We start from the raw sequence: 27,289 nt of genomic DNA, 5'->3' as shown, positions 1-27,289 counted from the left end.
AGTTTGGCCACTTGGGGTGGCAACTGCTGACGGCTTACCTGTTTTCATTTTCCCTCAGTAATAAGAGCCCTGGTTTTATTCCCGGTGCTGGTGGCAAAACACTTGAGCAGGAAGGTGACCTTTCCCGCCCCCCGCCACTGCTCGAGACCCAGTTCCTGCCAGTGAGTTGTCGGCGAGGGCTTAACCAGCGCCTCTGCAAACGCAGTGCTCTCTTGCCCTTCCTTCCCCCTGGTCTGCAGACATGATGACAAGGCTTCAGCAGCCTTTTTGGACCAGGAGATAATCTGGAGGACCGTGTGTGCAGGTCGAGAACAGCAAAGGAGAAACACCAGGAACTTGGGCTCTGACTTTTTAGGGCGGCCCCTTATGATCTTTATGCAGCCTTGAGAAAACTGGCCCAGGTTTTGTGGTTGACTTCTAAGGTTTCAAAGAAGTGGTTAAACCAGAGTAATAAAATTGTAGATCCTGCGAAAGAAAGAGGCTGGATTTACTAGAGTGGACAGTGGAAAGGTTGAAGATGTGGTAGCATCACATAGCGAAGTCCTGACTGCCCGAAGGACTCGCTCCCCACGCACACTTGTTGGCCCTCATCCTCCATGCTCATCATCATCTGTTGGGAGAGAGGAGCCCAAACCTCAGCACAAAATCGCGGGGAGAATATGCAGAATATGCACTCAGAGTCGCGGCTGTTGCAGGTGTGCTGGGTCACAGCACGAGCAGAAGTGTCAGATTTTTAAATGCAGCCCCACGGAAAGGAACCAGGACTCTGGTTGTGGCTGATTGAGGGTCTGGGGAGGAGATGTCAAGATGAGCTTGGAAGATGTTGTGACCCTAGGCCACAAGAAGTTATCGAAGAGTATTGAGGTCATATCAGAAGGACTCTAGAGCCAATCTAAGTTCATTCTCACTGGCCAAGGATGGGCTAATTCGACCATCAATATAGATGAAACCTGCAGTGGTTTCTAATGCATCAGATACGTTAAAATCTGTAAGTTCATGATGGTTCTCAGAGACTAGAAACTTACTTGTCACCTTTGGAGGATGTTAGGGAACCACCTTGTTATTTTGAAAATTAGTAAATAAAGGAAAAGAATCAACCATGTAAAAACTGCGGTTACAAACTCATTTTTATGTTATTGGCAGATCACAAGCAAAAGCAATAAGACAGATACCCATTGTGAGCTTTTGCATCCTGTTACTTTTGTCTGTGGCTTCTGACAATGGTTCAAAGCTACCTGCTTCCAGAATGTGAGTGCCGAGAGCGCACTAGATTTGGATGTGCATGAGCCCTGGGTACTTGCGGTTCCCACGCCTTTACCAGCGCTCGGTCGCTGACCTCCACCCTTCATCGGGTGGGAGCAGTGGCTCACTGCTCTGCCTCCTCTCACCACTGGACTTTTCATTGACTGTTTACTAACAGTTTTAAAATTCTTTGTTTATTTTCATTATATGTTTAATGTCATGAAGGAGGAAATATAATTCATACCTGCTAGATCTGTTTTCTTTTTTTTTTTTTTTTTAAAGATTTATTTATTTCTTTGACAGAGACACAGCGAGAGAGGGAACACAAGCAGGGGGAGTGGGAGAGGGAGAAGCAGACTCCCCACTGAGCAGGGAGCCTGATGCGGGGCTCGATCCCGGGACCTTGGGATCATGACCTGAGCCGAAGGCAGACGCTTAACGACTGAGCCACCCAGGCGCCCCATAGATCTGTTTTCTGCAACCAAACATACTCCCCCAGTGAATTCCTTATGTGTTAAATACTTAGGTAATTGGTATTTAGAAATGCTAAATATTATGCAGAAATCATGGTGAACTGTTACCTGGCAGTTTTAAAGAGTTTTTTTTCCAGCTATTTTATTGATATTTGGGGACATTAATTGGAGCTTTTGGATGGACCAAGAAAGTATTACTGTTTTTCCCATTTAGAATGGTAGATTTCCAATATCCCAGTGTTTGGTATTACACAGGTTTTAAAACACACAGCCTGTTCCAGGAGCTGTGATAATCGGCGTCTTGGTACATTATCCCCTCCCGTCCCCAGCACGCGTGTGAGTTCTGAGTCTGTGATTGCACCCACGTGCGACTTGTCCTTCTTCCCATCGCGCACCACCAGGGCTGTGCCTGTGATTTGCACGCCATCACCATCCGCTGCATTCCGAATTTAGGTTTCCTGCGTTTCAGTCTGTCCATCCTTCTTGGACCTCACTGGATCATCAAGTCCGTGGACACTCTCCAGCTCAGCACATCCGTGCTCTGTCACCCAGCTTCAGTCTCATGGTCCTTTGTCACAACGACTTCCTTACAAGTAACCTTACCTCCCAGGGGAGTCGGGAGGCTGCCATGAGTTAGTTCTCAGAAAGGAAGTGCTCAGGACCACTCAGCGTGATATCATTACACGGTGTTGCTCAGTCGCTGTCACCTCCTGCTGTTCCTTATCTGCGTCTCTCTTTGTGTACTCATCCAGCTTATCTGCCTTCTCCGTGCCTGCACCCAGACAGCCACCACTTGCCGGGAAGGAGCAGATGACGATGTTAACTGGTCTCATGAGCACACATCTTGGATGTATAATCTGCTTTGCCCAGCAGTCCCACCATGCTTCCCTCAAATGTTTGTTTCCCACTCCCCGGAATGTGTGTTCAGATCACTTTCCTTGGTCTGTCTGCAATCACAGACATTCTTGGTACTAATATTAGGAAACCCTACTTCAGGGAGCTGAAACACTAAGAAAGTGCCAAGTAATAATCACAGGAAGTCGCAAAGTAAGGCAGTTTGGGGACTGCTCAGTTCAGCAGCCGAATGATGTCTTTGTGTTGTGCCATCTCTAGTTGGAAGACTCTGCCCTTGCAGGCTTCCAGCATGGTCGTGAGGAGTGGCCCTGCTCCGGGTGTCCCACGTGGGCATGACCACACCCTGGGAGGACACCTGATTGTTCCTGCATGCCTTGATTCCTGTGAGGACAGGCTAGCCCAGAAGACCCCTGCAGACTTCAATGGAAGAAGGCTGGGATGAGCCGTGGGGGGTAGACGTCCAAAAGTGGTTGGTTGCAGCTGAGCATCACCTTCCTCCTGCATTTCTGCTACCTCACTCACTCTGCTGGGCCCCCCCCAGGGTCTTGCAGACACTCTCTGCCCCTTTCTCTTCTCACTGGTCTCCCAAGGTGATCTCACGCAGGCCCTGGCTCTGAATGCCATCTGTGTGGTGGTGATCGTTAAGAAACATGAGACAGCATATGCGGGCACATTTTTGACTGCTCCACTTCTGTATGTAAAAGACTCACACTTAACATGGCCTGAGCACACCCCACAGGCTCCTGTCTGTCTTCCCGGTGTCAGTGAGCGGTGCCACCTTCTCCTGCACTCCAGTCAGAAAACCAAAAAGATTGATTTCCCTTTCTCCCCATATCTTCTTCACTCGTTTTGGGCGCTTACACCAAACTCCTCTCCCCCACCCCCTAGACTGCCCTTGTTCCGTCCGAGCCGCCATCATATGGCACTTGGAGGACACCAGTAGCCTCCTGCTGGGCACCCTGCTTTGGTCATGCCCCTGTAATCTGTTCTCTGCCAAGCTTAAAAAGCATCTCTTAAAATGCAAATTGAATTACATCACCTTCTGCTGAGAACCCTCCAGCGTCTTTGCATCATCCACAGAGTAAGATGTGAACCTGTACTGCGTCTGTGTGATCTGCCTGTCCAGCCCCCTTCCACTCCCCTCGCCTCCCTCCCCTTGCGTTCCTATAGTGGCCTCCTACCTCTTCCTCGAACGTGCTGAGCCTGGCTTCACCGTAGGGCCTTCACGTGGCTGGTGTCTCACTCACTGGGTGTTCTCCCTGATCTTCGTGGGGCTGCCTTGTTAGCATTCAGACACGGGCGTCACTTTTATCCAACAGGCCCTCCCCAGCCACTCAATCTAAAGTAGACATCTTGTGGTTATCTCACAAGCTGTTCCCCTGCCTTTATTAAATTCTCTCCATGACACGTGTTCTGTCTTGTCCCTGTGCTTATTTATTGCCCCTTTGCTTCCCTCTCTGCCTCTAAGATGTAAGCTTTTTAAGATCGGGAATCTGTCTGGTGCACCACTGTCTGTTCAGCACCTGGGACAGCATCTGGCACATAGTAGGCCAGTAAACCAATAAATTAGAGATTGAACAAATGGATCTTACTTGCAAAAAAATACAACAGATAAACTCCCATTTGGCTTCATCTGTTTTTGAGAAAGAGGAAAACGAAACTACTAGTTATGTTCTTGTGTCCTTCAGGACTTGGGAAACATACAATAGAAATTGACTCTGGCTATCCTAAAAGAAAAGGACATTTATTGTAAGGTTCCCAGAATCAGTAGATGGCTAGAGAACAAGGCTTAGAACACAAGCCGGAATGTAAGAGCCCTGGAATCAGCCCACACTGATGGGCAGAGCGTGGCAGGGATCACAGTGTAAGCACAAGGATCGTCAGGTCTGCACATCACTCCCTCTGCCTTGCCTGTAAGCCCGCAAAGTCTTCATATCACAAGGCCGCCCATTCAGGATGCCCGGTGCTGAGAAATCACATCCTATGGACCCGACCTCACTTGGATGCCTGCCCAGCTGTGTTAGGGCAGAGAGAAGGAGGATCTGGCCCCCTTGGCCTCCATTGGAGGGATTTTCTACTGTCCCAGGCTACATACCATTATCTCCAAAAGCAAGACCGGGATTTGAACAGGGGCAGCCAAAACATGACAGATACTGAAAGCATTTGGGAACTTGTTTTGAAATTTCTTTCCAAGCCTGTTGGAACCCTACTACAAATAGTATGAACATACCTACCTTCTTCATCTTGGCTCATCATGACCATAGCTTGTCCTCAAACCCAGATCTTCACTATAGAAGGATGATCTCACACCCCTCTTTTCAGAGGATGCTCTCAGATGCTCAGTGACTACCTGTCACCCTCAGAGTAAACCCTGGGGCCCTTCAGGTGGGCCCACCAGATCTGGCCCTGCTCCTCTTGGGCTGTATTTGCTGCCACTTGGCATGTCCCTACTCTGTGCTGTAGCCTCTCTGGTCTCCCTGCACTCCTCTGTGAATCAGACATGGTCTCCACAAGACCTGTGTGCTGGTGCACTTCCCACTTTCTCCTGGTCTTGGCTCCAGCGTCACCTCCTGAGGGCCCCTCCCTGGCCATCCTGTCTAAGCTGTGTGTACTCCACACCCCGACACTACCGTCTGCTGTCTGACGGGATGGGTTTGTTTGCTCGTTGTGGGCTTCCCAGTGACAGTGTAAGATCCAGGAGGCAGGGGCTGTTTATTTCACAACTGTATCTGTGTGCCTAGGGCAGGAAGCTGCAATAAGTACTTGTTGAATGAGTTGAACAAATGTGTTGTCATCTTGGAAATTACACTATTACGGAGTCCTATTACCTATATGTTGCAGAACATTTGGGAAATACAGCAAGGCTGTATGAATGAAAAAATGAAAAAAAAAAAAAGAGCAATCATCTGACTCACAGAGACAGCTTTCTGGACACGTTTGGTACGTGTGTACGCCGACGTACATTATTACGTAATGGTACATAGCGGACACACCTTTTATTTTCTAAAATAAGCCATCAGTTCATTTCGTAAGTTGTTCTTTGTACTTTCTTACCACATAGTAGATAAGAATCAGGCAGAAGTAAGTTTGAATCCTGTTTCTGCAACCTGACTTTCAATGATTAAAGCTCTCTGAGCCTCAGAGTGGGGTGTGACCAGGAGTCAGGGCTCCGTGGTGGGACGGACAGTACTGGAAGTTGTGAGTAGAGTCTCGTAGAGCTCCGTGATTTTGAATGCATCAGGGCTGCCACCAGGGTGGAACAGTTCTAGTTCCACTGGAGACAGCCTCATGTTTAGTTCTGTGTTTCATTTTGCAGTCCCCGAGACTATCTAGAGGTGGCATTTTACGATCCTAAACTCAGATCCTATGGGAGGTAAGCCGGTTGTGTGATCTAGTCGATGAGCCTGGTGTAGGAAAAGCAGCTGACAGATGCGACAGGGCGTCTTTGTTTGGACCTAACGCTAAACTGGTATTGGAATTTAGTATTCAGAAATTAATGAAAGGTGAATTGAAATAAATTCTCTCGAGTACTTCACTTTGCATTTGGAACTGAAAATTGGATGCCTTTTCCCTCATGGCAGGTCTCCACCGCGCATCTTCTCTCTCTGGTTGCAGGGTGCGCTACTGCGCTGAGCCTTGACTCCCCTAACGGGCACTCGTGTTTTGTTTAATTTTATAAGAGAAAATAGCTGTTCACAAACAGAAGCACTTCCAAACTGGAGTAGAATGTTGACATAAAAAGATTTTCTATCCAGGGTGACTGTTTGTGAGATACTGGTGGAAATCTGAGATTGCTCGTTGATCATGTGTAGTTTTTGTATCATAATGCCCCGTGGTTTAGTAACTTCCGTTTGTACTTTCTATCAGTGTTAACTGAGCAAGGCAAACCGAACAGGGCACATCCTTTTCATAAAGTTGGAAATGACCAAGTTTATGTGCCGGGGGAGTAGGGAGGCAGTTACCTCTAGTTCTACCATCAGTCTTTGATTTCTGCAAACTGATTGTAGCAGGGGAAAATGGGCCAGATAATTTCTCACCAAACAGGTTTCCTAAAGATAAGATTTCAGTAGGAATGAGTGAGTTAAATAATATATTTGTGTGACTGTTTTAAGAGTGACCCTTTCAATCAGTGGTGTTGAGAAAACGGATTTCCACATGCAGAAGAATGAAGTTGGACCCTTACCTTACACCATATATAAAAATAAGCTGAAATGGATCAAAGACCTTAATGTAAGAGTTGAAACTACAAAAACTTAGAAGAAAACAGTGGAAAAACTTTATGACATTGGATTTGGCAATGATTTCTTGGATATGACACCAAAAGCACAGGCAACATAAGAAAAAAAATGGATTTCATCAAAATGAAAAACTTTCATGCTTCAAAGGACAGTCAACAGAATGAAAAGGCAATCCACAGAATGGGAGGAAATATTTGCAAGTCATATATTTGATAAGTGATTACTGTCTAGAATATATACAGAATCTCTACAACTCAATGCCAAAAAGCAGCCCAATTAAAAAATGGGCAAATGACTTAAATAGATGTTTCTCCGAAGAAGATACACAAATGGCCGATAAGCAAATGAAAAGAATTCAGCATGACTAGTTATTAGGGAAATCAAAAACCACGGTGAGATACCACTTCACACCAATTAGGATGGTTGCCATCAAACCTTCTCCCCCCAAAAAATAAAACACCCTTGAGAAGAGCGCATGTTCTTGAGAATGTGGAGAAATTGGAATCCTTGTGCCCTGTGATAAGAATGTAAAATGGTGCAGCTAATAGGAAAAAGTATGGCTATTCCTCAAAAAATAATAGATTTTCTGTATGACCTAACAACTCCGCCTCTAGGTATCTACTCAAAAAAACAGAAAGCAGGGTCTCAAAGAGATATTTGTATACACATACGCATGGCAGCATTATTCCTAATAGCCAAAAGGTTGAAGCAACCCAAGTGACCATCCCTGGGTCAGTGAATAAACGAAACTTGGTCTTCATACAGTGGAATATTTTTAAGCCTTACAAAGAAAGGAAATGCTGACACCCTTCAATAGGACGAACCTGGAGGACAAGATGCTTCGTGCAATAAGCCAGACACAAAAGGACAAGTACTGTATGGCCGACTTACATGAGGTTCCTCAGGTGGGTGGCTTGTGATGTCAACCCACAGGCCAAGTCTTCAGTGTTAGCTGGTGAGCCAAGGTGAGGGTTTTCCTAGATCCTCTGGTGCGTTGTTTCCAACAAAAACAGAACGCTCTCTTCAGCAGCATGCCTTTCGGCCCTCACTCAGGTCATGTCCTCCAGCAGACTGTTCTGGTATGCATCCATTTCACCAAGCAGAGCTTGACTTATATGCTGTTCAGCTCAGGGAGTGGATGTGTTCCATGGTCTTTTTTTCATTGCTGTTCCTTTCTTTAATGTCTACAAAATCCTCATTCCTGGAGGATGATACTGTGGATGAAATGATAGGATGAATGGGCGTAAGCTTTACAGACTTTGCAATGCTCCATGGTTTCAGTTGAATAAAAAGTGTGATGTTAACAAGGATCATTGAGGGTCACATTTGCTAATTTTGACTAATCTACGTCAAACTTTTCACAGAACATAAGAGAGAATCATTTCCTAATGTTGTGCTCATCATGAATACTGTTTTCATAAGTTCTTCCATCTCATGAAAATTCTCATCAGCTCCATGAGGAAATAGAGCTATCTGGGTTGTATTTATATCTCTGTTCTAATCAGCTGGTAATGGGAACACCATAAATAACTCGTCTTTTCCTTGCATCTTGTCCCATAAGTTCTCAGACCTGTCTTTACTACACTGAGCAACATCACTGTTTATAGTTTGATTTAAATTTGTCAGTGCTTCATTTTTTTTTCAGACACACGTTTTCTGCCATATCGAGTTATAAATTCACCATCTCTCACTGCTTGGGCACTGTACACTCTTAATAAACTGTATTTTACAGAAGCAGTACTCATTTATGTTCAAACCCAGTCCCTATCGAAAATAGCAGTCCTTTCCAATTCATTGAGGTTTGTGTGTGTGTGTTTTTCTAGATCACCCACATTTCCTAAATAACTGCTCGTGGTTCTTGATGTAGCTGCTTAATAATAGCATCTTAAACCATGTTCTTCCAATACAGGCATGCTTTGTGTGTTAAAAATGTAGGAATATACATACTTCATTACTGAAGGAAAACTTTCTGGAACTTGTGATCTTTATTTTTCACTTTGCCACTTTTGATTGAGATGTGAATAAGAAAAGATTTTGCTTTCCTTTTCAAGTTGTTTAACAGAAAGCAGAGCTTGTCCATCTCAAGCCCTGCAGGAGCAGGGAGTCGGGGGTGGGGGTGGGCGGGGGGGTGCACGGCCAGCTAGAGCCCTTGCATCTGCAGGGGGCTTCCAGGTGGAAATTAGTTCTTGTCAGAAATCATCTACCCACTTTTTAAATGTTGGTAACTCATACAGGAAAAAAAAAAATCTAAACTTTGTGGGCCGAACAGAACCCAGTGAGCTTGTTCAGGTGAGCTCTCTCTGCAGCCCGCCAGTCTGCTGTTCCCTGCCTCCTGGCCGCCAGCGCCCTCGGGCAGCCCAGGAGCCTTCCTGGGGTGAGATTTAGATGAATCCTAACGTTGCAGTCGCTCCCATAGTCTTATTGGTAGAAATTGAGGCTTCCAAATAAGAATATTACCTACTTTTGTCTAGCTTTCTTTTTAACGAGATCCTGGCCTCGTCGCTAGAACGTAATTGGTGGTGGTGGTGGTGGGGGGGTGATCCGTGCTCCTGCTGAAAGCACCAGCACCACCAGGACAGAGCCTGTTTTCACCAGTAATTACCTGGTTTCCTTTTTATTAAATTAAAATTAGCCTGCAGTTCATTTACCATCAGTGATTCTTTACAAAGCACACATGGTGAGTTGAATGTCTCAGGCTCTGACAAGTTTTATCTGAACTGAAGCACCTGTCATCCCTCTGGTGAATGGGCTAAGGGACGGTGCTGCTTGCCCACCACTGTGCATCGGATGGCCCCTGACGTGGTAATGACTCTGGGTTCGATTTGGGAACATACCAGCTGTGTTGCAAGGAGTAAATAGTGCCAGAATCCCTTCACAATTACGGAAGATACTCACGTTCTTTTTTGGGTAATATTAATTTGATAAACTAATTAGATTCTGCTTTGAAGTAATTCTCCAGTTACTAATCTTGACGTATAAACTTCTGGCCCTGGTTTATTTTATAAACCGAGAAGTGAAACGTTGAAATGTTAAAGACTGAAAGGTATGAAATCATTGCCTGCATCCCCCCCATCCTCTCTGCAGGGGGGACGCAGCGCCTGCCACGCGCTATCGGGATGTCCCTGGCCAAAGAGCTCATCTTCTCTGCACGCGTGCTTGATGGCCAAGAAGCCAAAGCTGTGGGCTTGATCAGCCATGTTCTAGAGCAGAACCAGGAGGGGGATGCTGCCTACCGCAAGGCCTTGGACCTAGCAAGAGAGTTTTTACCTCAGGTATTGCTAATTACATTTCCTTTTTTTTTTTTTTTTCTGTTTAAATAACTTTATAGCAAATTGACAAAACAGTCATCTCACATGCCTATGATGTGCTTGTCTTGTTTTCCAAGCAGAAAAGTACATGGTAGCCCTAACACCAGAAACAGTAAACTAGATTAACAGGCAGGGCCTTCAGAATTAAAATTGAAGATCTGAGGATGATCTGAGGCTCATGCTGTACCTGGGCTTGATAATACATGACGCACACATTGGCACGTGTGACAGAGCTTCCTAGGAACTTACGTCATCAGCCATCCCACCCTTCTGACCTGAGCTGTGCACGTGGAGAGAAACAGCCATGGATGGGCTGTCACACTGAGTCACCCCCAAGCTGAAACCCACTAAAACGTGCGTGCTGGGGAGACCAGAGCAGATTACACCAGCATGGGCTCTCATTGCCCCAGCTGGGTTTGAGATGACCTGCCTACACAGCAGTCGTTGTGTGTCTCCTTGTGTTCGTTAGAGGAGGAGGGAGAGAGAGAGAAAGGGAGAAGCAGGGTCCCTGGAGCCCGATGTGGGACTCGATCCCAGGACCCTGAGATCATGACCTGAGCCGAAGGCAGACGCTTAACGACTGAGCCACCCAGGCAATCCCTCCTTGTGTTTGTTTTTATGGTAATATAGGCACTGTTTTAACTCCTTTGTGCACAGTATTCTTCCCCACATTGAAACTTTCAAGTCTGGAATACACTGTGCATTTACTCACAAGTGACAGTTCTTATGAGTAATGTTAGCAATGGTGCATCATGGGGCCTGTTCCAGGGGTTTCTTGGTGCTCTCTTTTCCATGTATTTTCCAGATATTCCTTTCTTCTGAAATCACAGATTAGAAGACTTCTGCTATGCAAGTAATTAGTGATTTGTCTTTCTCCCTAGTGCAGTTTCAGGTTTTGTAACTCCCTCAACAGTACTGGAGTCAGAGTTACTTCCTCTCGAACTCCGCTGTTTGGTGCTAACAGGACTCGTAACCTGTTTGGGGGCCACAGATCCTTCCGGGAATCTCATGAAACTTCTCTGTAGAAAAGTGCATGTTCTCCACATTTGTTCGGAGCTTTGCATCCAGTTTCAGAAGGTGTTGTTAGAGTTCCCAGTGGCCAGACAAGGGCCCAGGTCCGTTGGGACTCACCTGTCCCCTGATTGCTGACAGGCGGGCCTCACCGTGGAGTTGGTTCCTGGAACCACCTGCCTGGTGTGGATACTTCCGTCCTGCTCACTTAGCTAGCTATATGCTCTTTTAGGACATGGCTCTTACGTAATTTGTTCCCCATGTAAGTAACACAGAGCCCCTACTCTCTGAACTGATGGAGAGAGCAAATAGAAAAGATGTTTAGTGTTTTAAGGAAAAACAAAGAGGCTCTCACTGAAACTTTGGTATTATATTTCCCCAAAATATTAGAGTAATGTCTGCCTAAAGAGAAGTTAAAGGTACAGGTATTGGGAGAAGCAGTAGTTTAACTAAATATTGACTTCATGACTTCCTTTGGCTTACAACTCTAAGACCAGTGCAGGTCTGCATTGAAATCAGAGGTGTGTTTAAGAAAAGTCGTGGTATCTTCCAGTTCTGAGAACTACAGCCTCTCCTGGTCTTTGGACTGGAGTGCTCAGCTCCCTGCTGCAAGCTGCAGCCCTGGGCACATCTGTGCCTCGTCGATCTTTCTCCTGTGGCCCTCAGTGCCCACACCTCCCTACCTGCGGCCTGACAGCTGGCGGCACTCCACCGCGGCGCAAGCCAGGGCTGCCCCTACTGCCCGTCCCTTTTGTCTGGACGACCTGCCTCTGAGAGCGTTAACCCCGAAGGGCAAGGGAGATCCTGATTGGTTCAGAAGATGTGTGACTGTACAATATGCCGGAGTTTCAGAGCAAACTTTGAGGGGCGATCATCTTTATTTCTAGTTTCTGTCACTGAATGATTACTCTTCCAGGTATTAGAAAGCTCCTATAAAATTAGCATTTCCATCTGATTTCTGTATTGGATGTTACTTCCATTTTCTTGTTCGAGAAAAAAATGTTGGTCCAGAAGAAGAGGTGTTGGTTTTATATTTTGAAAGAGGCCAGCTAAATAAGCATTGCAGCTACTAGCATTTCCATTTTCCTATTTTACCCGTTTTGTAAGCCTTGCTGCCCAGTGCAGCCCAGGCATCCCTCAGGAGCGGGTCTGAGACCCGCTGCATTTTCACGAGGGCCTGGGGATTTGTGCGCACATGCAAGTTGGACAGGCGCCTTGTCTGGGTCAGCTGGTGGGTACAGGGGAATAGAGAAGACTCTCCCTGAGAGGAGCACTCTGTTTAAAAAACAAACAAAACAGATGATGATCTTGAAAACATGGTTCTAGTATATGCCCCACACCTGCAGATCACGTTTCGAGAATTCTAACAAAGATACTGTCCGAGCCTTGAAAACCTGTGGCCTCTGAAAAACATTTTTTTTATTATTTTTTGATTTTTGTTTATTTTTTTTATTTTTTAATTGTTATGTTAATCCCCATACATTACATCATTAGTTTTAGATGTAGTGTTCCATGATTCATTGTTTGTGCATAACACCCAGTGCTCCATGCAGAACGTGCCCTCCTCAATACCCATCACCAGGCTAACCCATCCTCCCACCCCCCTCCCCTCTAGAACCCTCAGTTTGTTTTTCAGAGTCCATCGTCTCTCATGGTTCGTCTACTCCTCCGATTTCCCCCCCTTCATTCTTCCCCTCCTGCTACCTTCTTCTTTTTTTTTTTTCTTAACATATATTGCATTATTTGTTTCAGAGGTACAGATCTGAGATTCAACAGTCTTGCACAATTCACAGCGCTTACCAGAGCACATACCCTCCCCAGTGTCTATTACCCAGTCACCCCATCCCTCCCACTGAAAAACATTTTTAATAAGTATCTGAATTAGGAAGAGAATTGAGATGGGTTAAAGTTGATAATTGAAGCCCCTGTATGGGAAAAATGGCATTTTTCATGCCATCAGGCATTCATTCATTTATTGGAGTCCTAGAGCCTATTTTGCATTTTAATCCAAAAGACACTTGAAAGATACCATTGAATTCTAACTCATGACCCATAAACAGTTTTTAGGAATCTAAAATGTGATCAAACAGCTAAATTCTGTCTGGAGCATTGTGGTTTTCAAAGACGACAAAAGTCATGTTCTCCTCCCAGAGGACACCCAGTTCTTTCCTCTGTGACCCTCACACATCCTAAAGGACTTCTCTGGGCTGTAGGCTTTTGTGTGGTGTGGGAGCACTGGCTGGAGGGCACGTCTTTACCCAGACATCCTCATTGTGCTTCGTTCCGGAAGCCCACGGAGGACAGGTGCAGAGCCGGTGTTGCCTCCTCGCCAGCCCGGGCTCCTGCCCGCCGCTCGTGGGTGTGGTATCGCACCAAGCACAGCATCTCCTTTTCCCTGCTTCCCTTCTGGGGAGATGTGCTGGGGAATGGTCCGCCGTGTCCTGGGCACGCAGCCCCTGCCGACCTGCAAGCTCGCAGAGTGGCCAGGGCAGTAGAGTTGTGCCAAGCGCTGTGTAGACCTTGCACGGCCTTAGGAAATTTCCCATTAACTGTCCTATAGCTTTTGTTGCTTCTTTGCCATGGTCCCAGCAATGGGGATTTCTGAATTTTACTGAGCTGTATAACATAATTTGCATAAATAGTAATTAAAATCTATTTCTCTAATTGAATTTTAGGGACCCGTTGCAATGAGAGTGGCAAAATTAGCCATTAATCAAGGGATGGAGGTGAGTGCCTTAATATTTGAGTTTGTTGTTGGAGGAGGTAGTGGTTTTAAATTTAATTTATTTTTTAATGTTCTAAAATCCAGCTGTTTCAATGCTACTATTACCACAAGTTACTGGGGGTTGTTTGTTTGTTTTTTGTTTTTTGTTTTTAGCTGCATTATTGATTTCATTCTGCTTAGGCTGTTGTTGATTCAGTATCTTAATCAGAGAACTCAGGAATTTCACTGATGTCCTGCAGCTTATGACATGCTCACTGTTTTTGCCATTCGACTAATAGGTTTATTGGCTAGTAGTTCATAGAAAACCAAAAGAAGAGGTCATTCTGTGTATTCTCCACACCAGCTTTGCATTATTAAAGAACATTCTGAGGAGAACTTCCGGCTCAAAGCTGAGCCAAGCTCTCTCCACCTTTAACTGCTCAATGTGCTTTGTGCAGGGAGCCCGCATTAACAAGGCGAGTCTTTAGAGTGTCCTGGGGTTCCCCTGAGGAGCTGTCTTCTAAGGAGGGGAAGCCCCGGGCCAGGAGAGAAGTAGGCAGGGCAAGGGAGCAATACACGCACCTGTGTACACTGGGCTGTCATGACCCCAGTTGTGTTCTCGTTAAATTAGGGAATTTTGAAGAAAGATACTCCTTCCGTGCAGACTCAGAGGTCATATCTTCATGGGCTTCATAGCAATAAAAAGAGGTTGAATTTGTTAGCAACAAACACAGTTTTAAAAATTTACAATGTAGTTAAATGGTTTTTAAAAATTCTAACATAATTGTAACAATTCTAACAGCAAATGCCTTATGTGATCCATACTACGTGCCAGGCCATATATAGGGGCCTTATAAAGGCTTCACCTAGATTATCCCCATTTGGTAGATAATACAGTTAGTCTCTCATTCGGATGTGCCTCTCTGAGGTACAGAGAGCATAACTAACTTAGCCACGCTTCCACAGCTCCCACGTGGTGGAGGCAGAATTTGAACCCAGGCAGCCTGGTTCCAGACTTCTCATGCTGGTCATACTTGCGATTTGCTGTATTACATCAAAGGATTCTGTGCTTTTGGAGAAGGGTTACTAGTTTGAATTTATATTGAGTGTTCCATATTTTAAAAAGTAATTTCAGCTGAAATTTAATTATGTTTTTATCCTCAGGTTGATTTAGTAACAGGATTAGCCATAGAAGAAGCTTGTTATGCTCAGGTATGTAATGCAACTACAAATTCAGCAAGGATGCCTCTTACAAATCGCGTTTACCTTCTGTATAAGTCAAATGAATTATATATCTCTGAGCAAGATTACACTCATACCTCTTCTAAAATCACACAAATGGGTTGAAATTAGCTGTTTTTGCTATTTGATTATTACCAGTTCTTATTACTGATTCTGTTCCACATACTAATGTCTCTTGTCTACATAATTTAAAAAACTCTTTATTAAGTTAGTACCATTCGTGCTGTAGCTGTCTGTCTGGCTCATGTTGTATTTATGGGTGTCGATTTAAACCCTCACTCCAGTGTAGACGGGTGGGAGGAGGGCAGTGTGGTGAATGTGGGCCTGCTGGGGAACATCAGTATTTGAGACTCATTGGTTCTGAGCCTTCCCTCCTGCCCACTGAAAGTTCCCTAATTCAGTGTGTATAGTTTTCTGTTTTGTACACAAATTAGTAGGACTTTGTATAGAGGAGTAAATCTCCCTTTTTTCTTTCCTTCCTTGTTTTCTAAAAGACGTAACTTCATTTAGGGCATCCAATGTAGCAAAAGAATTTTGTTCTACCTTTTGTGAGAATTGAAAACTACTTCAGCTCCCATTAAAGCATGGCAGTGTGATGAATTAGGAGGGACAGCTAGAGTGTTCCTCTGTGCCTGGTCTGTATGTATGAATTACCACCTGTCGTTGATGAGCACATGCCATGAATGAAGTAAATTACACACTTCTTACAAATGGACAGCCTTAGAGTCCAAAGAAAAATTTAAAAAGTATGTTTGGCCATAAATCATATCTTATGAAATGTGAAGGAACAGTAATCATAAGAAGCATTTTGTCAGACCACAATGGAATTAAACTAGAAATCATAACAGAAAGATAGCTGGGAAATCCCACCTATTAATGGTGGGATTAATCTTTCTAATGCAGGTTAAACAACACATGAATCAAAGAAGTCTTAATAGGAATCAAATATTTTGAATTAAATCAAAATGAAAATATAACTATCAAAATTTGTAGGAATTTATTGAAAGCGCTGCTTAGAGAGAACAGCATTTTAGCATTGGATGCATATATGAGAGAAGAAAGATCTGAAATCAGTAGTAAGTTTCCACTTCAGGAAAATAGAAAAAGGAGAGCAAATAGAACTCAAAGTCAGCAGAAGAAAAGGAACAATAAGCTTTAGGACAGAAACCAATGAAATTGGAAATAGAAAAACACAAGGAAAAAGTCAACAAAACAAAACAAAAAAAAATGGCTCTTTGTAGAGATCTGTGAAGTTGACAGACTTCAAGGCAGGCTAACCATGGAAAAGTGAAGATAAAAATCACCAGTATCAGAAATGCAAGAAAGGCCATCCCTAATGATCCCATGGACATTGAGAGAATGGTAAACGGATACTGTGAACAACTCTGCCTACAGATTTGATAACCTAGGTGGAATGGACCAATTCCTTGGAAGGCACAACATACCAAAACTCATACAAGGACAAATAGATAATCTGAATAACCCTATGTTTGTTAAAGAAATTAAATCAATAATTAATAAACTTCCAAAATAGGAAGCACCAGGCCCAGATGGTTTCTCTGGTGAATTCCACCAAACATTTAAGGAAGAAATCATGTCAATTTTTAGTGATCTTTTCCAGAAACTAGAAGCAGAAGGAACCCTTCCTAACTCATTCTGTGTCGGTAGTATCCTGATACCAAAACCCAACATTATAAAAAAGGAAAACCACAGACCATTATCTGTCATAAATTAGTAGATGTAAAAATTCTCAGCAAAATATTAGCAAGTCAAATCCAACAATGTATAAAAAGAATGTTTAAAAACCATTTCAGATTGATTTGTATAAAACGTATGTATACAATGTGTAAAAAGAACCAAATGGATTTTTTTGTAGATATGCAAGCCAGGTTTGACACTCAGAAAGCACTGCAATCCATCACACCAACAGGTTAAACCGGAAAATCAGATGATCATATCAATAGATCCAAAAAAAGCATTTGACAAAATCCAACACCCATTCATAAGAAAAACTCAGCAAATTATGATGGGAGATTCCTTACCCGATAGGAACTTCTATAAAAGAACCTACAGCTAGCATACTTAGTGGCCAAGAACAGGGCAAGGACATCCTCTCTCACTTCTCCTTTTCAACATCTACTAGAAATTTTAGCTAATGTAATAAGACAAGAAAAAGAGAGAAAGATATACAGATTGGGAAGGAAGAAATAAAACTTCATAGAAGATGTAATTGTCCATGTAGAAAATCTCAAAGAATCAAGAACAAAAAAACACTAAGAAGTAGTTAGAGCAAGGTTGCATGATACAAGGTTAATAAACAAAAGTTAGTTGCTTCCCTATATGCCAGCAATGAAGAATTGGAATTTGAGATTAAAAGCATAACATGATTTTCATTAGTACAAAAAATACAAATGCTTAATGGAGAGAAACTACAAAACTGTTGAAAGAAATCGAGATCTAAGTAAATGGACAGATATACCATGTTCATGGATAGTAAGACTCAATATTACTAAGAAGTCACTTCTCAATTTTATTTAGAGAGTCAGTACAATCCCAGTAAAAATCTCAGCATGTTACTTGATCTGTGTCGACAAACCAATTCTGAAGTTCATATAGAAAGTCCAAAGACTTAGATTAGCCAGTCCAGCTACTCAGAAGAATAAAGTTGGAGGACTGAACACTACCCAACTCCAAGACTTACTGTAAAGCTACAGTCATCAAGACAGTGTGGAGTTGACAAAGGAACAGACTGTTGGATCAGTGGAACAGAATAGGGAGCCCAGAAGTAGATTCGTATAAAATAGTCATGTAAGTAGACTCATAGAAAATAAAATGGCCTTTGACAAAGGAGCAAAGGCAATTTGGTGGAGAAAAGATAGTCTTCAAAACAAGTAGTACTGAAGCATCTGGGCATTCGGCGACAAAAAAGTGACCTTAGACACTGACATTACACCCTTCACAAAAATTAACTCAAACTGGGCCATAGACCTAATGTAAAATGAAAACCTCTGAAACATCTGGAAGATCACATAGAAAATGTAGGTGTTCTTGGGTTTGGCAATGACTTCTTTAAGATATAACATCAAAAGTATAATCTATGAAAGAAAAAAAGTGATGTTTCACTTCATTAAAATTAACAACTTCTACTCTGCGAAAGACATTGTGAAGAGGATGAAAAGAGAAGCCATAGGCGGGGAACGGGTCTTTGCAGTACACAACTGATAAAGGACTTGTATCTAAAACAGACAAGGGACTTTTAAAACTCAATAATAAGAAAACAACCCATTAAAAAGTGGGTGGAAGATTTGAACAGACGCCTCACCAAAGTAGATACACAGATGGCAAGTAAGCATAGAAAAAGATGCTCCACATCATATGTCATTAAGAAATGCAAATACAAACAAGATACCAATTTGCCCATTTCCTACAAAGCTAAGCATAATCTCAGCACATGATCCAGCAATTGTACCTCTATGTGTTTACCCAAGTGTGTTGAAAACATATCTACACAAAAGTCTGCACATGTTTTAGCACCTTAGTTCATAACTGCCAAACTTTGAAGCAACCAAGATGTATAGATGAATGGATAAACTAAGGCACATCCATACAGTGGAGTGTTATTCGGCGACAAAAGGAAATGAGCCATCCTGCCACAAAAAGGCATGAAAGAACCTCAGGTGCATACTACTAAGTGAAGGATTTCCATCTAAAAAGGTTATGTACTGTAGGATTCCAACTATATGACATTCTGGAAAAGGCAGTAGGGGGCAGGGATGAGTAGATGGAACATAAAGGATGCTTAGGGCAGGGAAGCTATTCTGTGGGATACTGTAGTGATGGATACATGGCATTATGCATTTGTCAAAATCCATGATATATACAACATAGTGAGCCCTGTGTGAACTATATAGGCTTTAGTTAATAATAATGTATCGATATTGGTTCATCAGTTGTAACAAATGTACTTCATTGATGCAAGATGTTAATAACGGGGGAACCTTGGGGGCTTGAGGGAATCTGTGGGAACTCTGAACTTTCTGCTCAATTTTTTGTAAACCTAAAATTGTCTAAAAAATAAAGTCTGTTGGTTTTTTAAAGTACATTTGAAATGGGGGGAAGTATATTTGGAATTAGAATGTAAATTTGGTCACATAATTAGAATTGTTCAAATGATGAGTAGATTTCAAAATTTTAGATCGCCTTCTAGTTAGTTTTTGTTGTTTTTTTTTTTTACATAAAGCTTGTTAAACTTTTGTAGTTGTTTTTACTTTTTGGTATAGGTAACATAATGTTTTGTTTCTCTAGACTATTCCAACAAAAGACAGGCTTGAAGGTCTTCTTGCTTTTAAAGAGAAAAGGTCCCCTCGCTATAAAGGAGAATAGAAGACACAGAAATCTTTCAAATGCCAGTGTAATAAATGTACCTCTGGAAGTATCTTTCAGATCCATATATGCCTCAGCACCTGGAATCCCAGTGACCAAAGTGAAGAGCAAGTTCTCTGCATAGTGAATTAAGCATCTGGAGTGGACCCATCTGTGTACTTTGTTCAAATGTGCATCTTGTCATATTCATTCAGATTTATAAAGCTAGTAGTGTATGCTGTCAAAAACAGGTTCAAAACTAGGTACACGTTTTTAAATATTTCCTGCATATGAGGCTTTCTGTTCTTAATTTTTTAATGTGAATAATTTATATATTACACATTCTAGGAAATAATATTGATTGTATGGCTACTGTGCTGCAATACGAAATAAAATTATTTCTATATACCAAAAATGTGAAGTTATACCAAATAAAGTTTCTAAGGGATTATACAATACATCCACCCATGCATACATCTCAAACTGAAAAAGGAATTGATAGATTCTCTGAGCGAAAATTACCAAATATAAATAAAACTGGTGAAAAGAAAACTTGGAAATTTTTCTCTTACCCCATTCTCTCGAACCGAATCAATCATTGCATGTTGGATTTTAGAAGAAGCCACCTTTGCATGCTGATTCTGTTAGGTGGGACCTCTGCAGTCTTAGGATACAGTGTGGATGGGGGGAAATGAGCCCGCTCAGACTGGGGCCCACAGCGTCGGGAGGCCCACAGGAGGCCTAGAGTGGGCGTACCTGTAAGACCGCCCAGCACGTGGCCTGGCCATCGGTCTAACTCCTGAAGAAGCTGGTACTGCCAGTCTTGGGCTGTCCAAATGGCTTGGGGTCATGGATTCGAAGTGAGGTGCAGCCTGCCCTGCTTCCTGCCCCCAGCATTTGCACCCGGTTTCAGTAAGGAACGGAGGTGAACACAGCCCCCCTGTCTCCCTCTTCTAACCCCGGGCCAGGCAAAGTGACTAGAAACGGAGGGGCTCGGGGGCACGTCTGAGTTGATAGCCTCGCCCGGGGAGGGGACAGATAGGAAGTATGCGGGACTTAGCTGTGGGATTCAGTGTGCAGCGTGGAGAGACCTTTACAGGTCTCCGAACAGATTCAGGCTAGCTTTATTTTGTATTTCGTCAAACCAGACTGCCTTCTGAGGCTGTGTCCAGGGCTGAGTCTCTCAGCTCTGGGGAAGCCCCGCTTTTCTGGGACCTGCACCTCCTTACTTGTGGGCTGTGGGGGTGCCCACTGCCCTCCGAACAGCACGGCTGTGCTTTGTTGGAGGGAAGTGACGTTCAGCATGGGGATGACTGCCTGTTCTGTGCATTCCCACGCTCAGCAGTGCAGCTTCCTTGCTCTTGGAAAGCACATAGACTTTGAATTTTTAAAAATCACCGAAACTTTTTTTTTTTTTTTACGTTGAGGAAATTGAGCTCTCAATCTCAGTTTGAAACCCCTTGGAAGAGGCAAGCTTGGAGTCGCCATCTGCTGATGCCCACCATGCCGGGGGCGGTCATTGTCATCACCTGCGAGGCAGATCCTACAGACTTATGGCCAGGGCCCAGCTGAGTGGCTTCCTGGGGAAGGGGCTCACTAAAGCCCACCTTCATCTGCTGATTCCATCTTGGGGAGGTGCATGCTTTGTCTTCTGATAAACTTGTGCCATTCATTTCATGCAGGATGATTTGCAAATAAAGTGCTGGCCCTTGTCTTCATAGTCCTTTAAAGATTTCAGGGCCATCTTGTTCTGCCTGCGATTCAAATGCCACTTCCTTTTCACTGCACAGGAAATAATTATGTTAATGGGGAAAATACTAAGGGTGTGCTGGATGACTAGTCTCTCCTCACGGACGCATAGTCTGTTGCTGATGGAGTACCACTGAATGTCCTGCAAGTTCTGATTAGGTCACTGGAGCGTATCCGAAAGCAAAGACATCTTCCCGTTGTGACTTCAGAGATGACGGACTTCTGTACTAGAGCAAGGGGAAAGCGTGTAGACGTCTCCCTTTCCCAGGGTCTTTCCTTGGGCAGAGCGGCCTTGCTGGGCGTGGTCCTGATGCTGGGCCCCGGGTCGGGTGGCTCTTTGGGGAGAGCACTGCCCGCATGGCTGAGCAGCTGCTCGTGTTGCCCTCCAGCACACTGTGCATTCGAGCGTCCTTACACCGGAGCCGTGGCCAGCTGATGCAAGCTGGCAACGCGGTGGCGATCCCCACGCATCCCGATTACGTTGCAGAAGACCCGGAGGGAGGACGCTTAACCAAGCACAGTTCCAGTTCAGGGGAAAAGCATTTCACATCATCTCAGCGCAGACGATCCCTCTGGCCCGCAGTATGGGAGTGCCGGTTAATTTATCACTTCTCTCTCAAAGAAGAAGAGGCCAAGTCACAGAAACTCTGGGACGAGAAGGGCTGTGATAGCGGCCCAAAGAAGACTCAGATTTTCTTGACTCATTTCTGTGATTTAAAAGATCATTTCAAGTTATGTTGTGTTCATTAAAAAATAGATGGTTTTCCTTAGCCCTTTCCCCTCCCCCCACCTTCTAGCTGTCAAAAACAGCTTGTCACTGAGTGTCACTTTCCTGGCCACACCTTGAAGAGAACTCTCTGTAGGTGGACTGGAACAGTGAGGTGTCACTCGGCGGATGACGTGCTCAACAGCAAATGCTTGTGTTTGGTGCGGGCTTGTCCCTGGCTGGCCTGGCCGTTGACCCTTTCCCTCACTTGACCACAGCTCTCCTGGTCCTCTAACCGCTCTGATCTGGGGTCCAAAAATCCTGGCAGACAGATGGTCTTTAATATTTAATCATGCTGCTATTTCTTCGTCTACCCACCAAGTTAAATATTAACGTCTGTGTCAGCATTATTGGGCCTTATCAAAACAGCAATGAAATCGTTTTTTTACATTAAAGAATAATTGTACATTTGTCGCAAAAGAAGAAATACAGAATTTTGCAGTTACTGGGTTATCTTTTCGCAAAATGAGAGCCACTTTTCTTCATAGGTGACACAGGCTGCAGGTTGTCTTTGGGGGTGCTTGGGGTGTTAGGGATTGAACCCTCTGCTCAAAATACCTGTGGATCTGAGGTGCTAAACACCCGCAGTCTCCAATACCATCTTTTGGACTTTCAGAGTCCTCTTCAGGAGCCTTCCAGAATCTAGCCGCCCCTTAGAGGGGTGGCTCCCAATGCTCAAGCCGTTGGTGTGTGGCCTTTGTTTTTCAGATGAATTCTGAAGGCAGTGTGAGAGCCGGGCGCCTGACGGGGAGAATCGAGGACGCCGAGGACAGCCCAAGACACGTACCTCCGGTGGTCGGGGCCAGCCCTCGTGGTCCCCGTCCACGCAGCACGAGCCTCGGGACGTAAGGTAGGAGGACGGCCGTCCTCAGAGCTGACTCTTCCCTGGGGGCAGCAGACTGAGCTCAGAGCCACCAGCATGTCAGTCCCTCTATAAAGTACAGAAAACACTGTATTCTGAGTCTGTTTCGGTTCAAGGGGACATGGACAAGATCCCAGAAGATACAAATATGGATAAGAGGACTCGGCACCATATGCGAGGCCCCGGACTCTCCAGCTGTTTCCACGTGCTGTTGTGTGGAGTCGGGAGCACCCAAGGGGAGAGGCGCCGGTGACTCCGGGAGCAGAATCGGGAGCCCAGAGTGGTGGCAGGAGGGCAGCGGGGCCGGGAGCCGTCCCTGGGGCCGCTGACCTGGCCGTACCGGTCAGCCCACGGACAGCTGGTGTGTGCATGCGTGTGTGTGTGTGCACACAAGCCTCCGCCCTGGTTGGTTCAGTGGTTTTCTCATGACTTGGCAGATACCAAAAGTGTGCATATCAAACGGTCTGAGGACAGCAGGCTGTCTGCCAGCTCCATGCTGCGTCCACATCCAGTACCCGGAGACCTTAGGGAATGGGGTTCTCAGCTGATAGGCTAAGAAACTGGAAGGCTGGATTGGTGGCAGGCGTTCTGTTCGGAGCCCCCGAGGTTTCATCACTGCACCCTGGGGTACATGGGGCCAGCCTTGGCAGCTGTGAGCGATGCATCACCTCCCCCTAACCAGCTACTGGAGTGTGAGTTTGAGGTCTGGAGTGATACTCATCAGACCCCGTGGGGGTCAAGAGCACCCTGTACTTTGGGGACAGTGTCGTGAGCGTCTTGCTCTCTTCTGCACTGGTCAGACTCACCCAGAGTCTTGCATTGAGTTCCAGTTTGGTCAGAGGTTCACTCTGCTTTTCTGGATAGCACACGGGAGCTCTTTGACCAAATTTCTTCTGAAATCAGTGGTGAGACCAACCTCAGGCAGAGCATCTCATGCCTCTGAGCCTGTTTGTTCATCTGTGAAAGAATCCGGTTGCTGCTCCTGATCAGTTGCAAAGACAGATTGGACGAGTCTGTGCAGAAGGGCTTTGTGGGCAGAGCTGTCTTCCACAGATGTGGTGGTGTTTTGTTTGCTTCATTTTTCAGAAGAGACGGGCTGGGACAGGGAAGGGGGTTCAGGAGTGCGTGTAGAAACCTGGCTTTCACCCAGGGAAAGAGAAGTCGGGGAGAGCGGGTCGCTAGCTGTCTTAAGTTAGAACTGCAGTGTGGTACTGGGGCCTTGCAGGCCGCCACAGGCCAGGGCAGCCACGCCTTCCCCGGCCCCAGTAACTCTTCCCCGGGCTGTTCTGCGCTGTCCACACACTGACCTGAGGACCGTCGTCAGTGGGGGAAGCTGCGGAGGCCCGCCCAGGTCCAGCCGCGGAGGCCGAAGCAGAAGGTGGGCAGTCGGGGCAGGGCCGTGGGCAGGCAAGGTGGGGCAGAGGACAGCTTTCTAACTCAGCCGTGCTCTGTCCCCAGAGTCCCCCAGATGGTGCCCCTTCCGCTCTGACGTGGGCCGAGATGTGAGATACACGGCTGCCGGGACTGCTCGCCGGTGGGCCGGGTCAGGAGAGGCACAGAAAACAGTACCCGCCTAAGGCGGACCTGAGGTTGAGAACCACTCTGGCCCTTGAGCAGTAGATCCTGTAGCATTTCAGGAAAAGGGATCATCCTGCCCAAATGCCCTGTTCACAGTGCCAGTTTTGAGGGCTGGGGAGGGACAGATCCCTGAGAAAGGCAGCCCCTCTCTCGTGCCCTGGTGGCTCTCCCCTGGCTGGCACAGAGGAGGTGCTGGGGGGCTCTGGCTGAGGCTGTGAGCCTGTGTGGCCAGCCCAGGAGCAGGGCAGGCTCCCCGCACGGCCACGGCCCCCACCTCACTGCCGAGGCGTGGCCCAGAAGCCCCCCGTGTGCAGGTTCATCAAACACGGTGAACCCATTTCACAGAGTGGGATCGAACACTGCCGATGAGGGAAATAGTGGCATCACCGTGGCATCTGGTGACGGCCCGGGGCTGGACTCCTGTCGTGGTAGTGTCTACTGGCAGAGGGTTCAGAGGAATTTGAAGATGGGCAAGTGCCCTCTCCTGACCTTTTCAAAAATAGTCAGATCACTTTCACTTCCAGCCTCCGAGCTGAGCTGAATGAAACCTTTGTGTCCTTTACAGAAAGTGAAGAGCGGGTTGGCCCGAGAAGTTCAGACTCCTCACAGCCTCTCTGGGATTGAGTCACAGTTCTTCTGAGTTGTCTATTAACACTTTCTGGAAACACACACTTTTCATGAAGCTCAGAACTTGCTCACAAGTGGCCCTAATTTGAGCGCTTTAAAAAATACAAGAAATGTGTGACGTGCCGTACATGACAGGAAGTGTCAGCCCCCAGCTGACTTGGTGGAAAGGTACGCGGATGGCTGGAGAGCTGTGGTGGGTGTAGTGGTCGGTGGCTCTCTTAGATGCTGGCACGCACCAGGAAAAGGCCCTTTTTCTCCCTCTGGTCCTTGTGGGCGTGCGATTGTCAAACCACTGTCCTCAAAAGACCAACAGTCTGATCCCGGCCCGTCTCCTGTGCTGTACTCCCGAGTTCAGGGAGAGTGTGTGACCTCTCACCGGGCTGTGCGTATGTGAACGTGTTTGCATGTGTAGATAGGAAAATTTGTGTTGAATTTCCCCTAAAACTCAACAGAACTGACAGTTTGAATTGTATCCGGTGTCCCCCAGGGATGAGCTAGTGTTGGAAAGTGAACATGAGGAGGAGTGTCCTGGTGAAGGGAGCCAGGGAAAGGAGCTAAGTCCTGGCCTGTGACAGGTCCTCCTTCTCTTGCCCCATGACCGCCAGCAGATGCAGAATAAAGGCTACATGTATAAGAAAAAGACCTCATCTTGTCTGTCACACATGAGAACAGTTCCCCAATCCTGCTGGCACTTGGAAAAGTTGTGTTTAGGATGCATTTTGGGGGCTCGATTTCATAACATTTGAATGGATTCTGGGTTTGGAGCCCCAGCGTCAGAATTGAAGAAAAAGACACCTTTGTGATTTTTGTGCATTTTTTCATCTTATTTTTTTTTAAATATGTAATTTACATACCATAGTAGTCACCCTTTAAACTGTACAGTTCAGTGGTCTTAGTGTATTCACAGAGTTGTACAGCCCTGACCACTATTTAATTCTCGAATATTTTCATCAGCCCCAAAAGAAGCCCCGTACTCATTAGCAGTCTCTCCCACTTGCCCTTCCTGCCAACCTCTAGCGACCACTAATCTACTGTCTGTCTCTGGATTTGCCTATTTTACACATTTCGTATAAATAGGTTTATATGATACGTAACATTTTATGTCTGGCTTTTTTCATTCACTGTAATGTTTTCAGTGTTCATCCATGTGTAGTATGTATCTGTACTTCATCCTTTTTATGGCTGAAAATACTCCATTGTATGTACACACCACATTATGTTTATTCAGTCATTAGTTGGCGAACTCTTAGGTTGTTTCCACTTTGGGGCTATTATAAATGATGCTGCTATGAACATGCATGTACAGTATTTGTGTGGATATATATTACCATTTCTCTTAGGTGTTCACTCAGAAGTGGAATTACTGGGTTATACGACCACTTTATGTTTAACTTTTCAAGGAACTGCAAAATTGGTTTCCAAAGCGGCTGTACCATATTACAATCCCATCAGCAACATACGAAGTTCTAATTTCTTGGCACCCTCACTAACGCTTGTCACTGGCTTTTATTTTGATTACAACCATCCAGTAGGTGTGAAGTGGCACCTCATTGTGCTTTCGATTTGCATTGTCCTAATGACTAATAATGATGAAGATCTTCACATATGCTTGTCAGCCATTTGTAGATCTTTTTTTGGGAAAATATCCATTCAGACCCTTTGCCCATTTCTAATTGGGTTGCCATTTTATTATTGAGTTGTAACTGTTCCTTATATATTCTGGATACAAGTCATTCTGGATACGAGTATCTTATTGGATATGTGATTTATAAATCTTTTCTCCTGTGGGTTGTCTTTTCACTTCTTTGATGGTGTCCCTTGAAGCACTAAAGTTTGAGATTTTGATGAAGTTAAATTTATTTTTTCCTTTGTTGATAGTGCTTTTGGTGTCGTATCTAAGAAACCATCGCCTAACCCAAAGTGATAAAGATGTGTTTTTGTCTAAGTATTTTATAGTTTTAGCTTTTACATTTAGATTTTTTATCTATTTTGGTTAATTTTTGTGTGTGGTGTGAGGTAGGATCCAACTTCTTTCTTTTGCATGTTGAGATCCAGTTGTCCCAGCACTGTTTATTGAAAAGACTATTCTTTCTTCTCTTGTATTTTCTTGGTAACCTTGTCAAAAAGGTTAATTTCTAAACTCTTCATTCTACTCCATTGTCTATCCTTATGCCAACATCTGTTGATTCGAGAATGCGGTGGTTAACTTTTGGTCTTTTAGGATTGTGTTCCTTAATTTACATATACTTGTGAATATCCCAAATTTCCTTAT

General features: G+C 44.9%; 1 protein-coding gene across 8 annotated transcripts in view; it reads left to right on the top strand.

The window, feature by feature from the left end:
- Positions 1 to 27,022, top strand: part of AUH (AU RNA binding methylglutaconyl-CoA hydratase) — a 182,609-nt gene extending 155,587 nt beyond the window's left edge. For 5 of the 8 annotated variants that reach the window (XM_032427615.1, XM_032427613.1, XM_032427610.1 and 2 more), the window contains 4 exons: positions 9,893 to 10,080; positions 13,803 to 13,853; positions 14,996 to 15,043; positions 22,659 to 27,022. In XM_032427615.1, the coding sequence (XP_032283506.1) occupies positions 9,893 to 10,080; positions 13,803 to 13,853; positions 14,996 to 15,043; positions 22,659 to 22,799 (428 nt within the window). In that variant the 3' untranslated portion in view covers positions 22,800 to 27,022. Of the gene's footprint in view, positions 1 to 9,892; positions 10,081 to 13,802; positions 13,854 to 14,995; positions 15,044 to 19,378; positions 19,988 to 22,658 lie in introns of those variants that run through there. The other 3 variants (XM_032427616.1, XM_032427614.1, XM_032427612.1) reach the window with 1 other exon arrangement.
- Positions 27,023 to 27,289: the final 267 nt, after the last annotated feature.

This window comes from Phoca vitulina, unplaced genomic scaffold (genome assembly GCF_004348235.1).
Source record: "Phoca vitulina isolate PV1807 unplaced genomic scaffold, GSC_HSeal_1.0 scaffold37, whole genome shotgun sequence".
NCBI classification, from domain to species: Eukaryota; Metazoa; Chordata; class Mammalia; order Carnivora; family Phocidae; genus Phoca; species Phoca vitulina.
The sequence above is the reverse complement of the archived record's forward strand: the minus strand, read 5'-3'. Positions and strand labels throughout refer to the sequence as shown.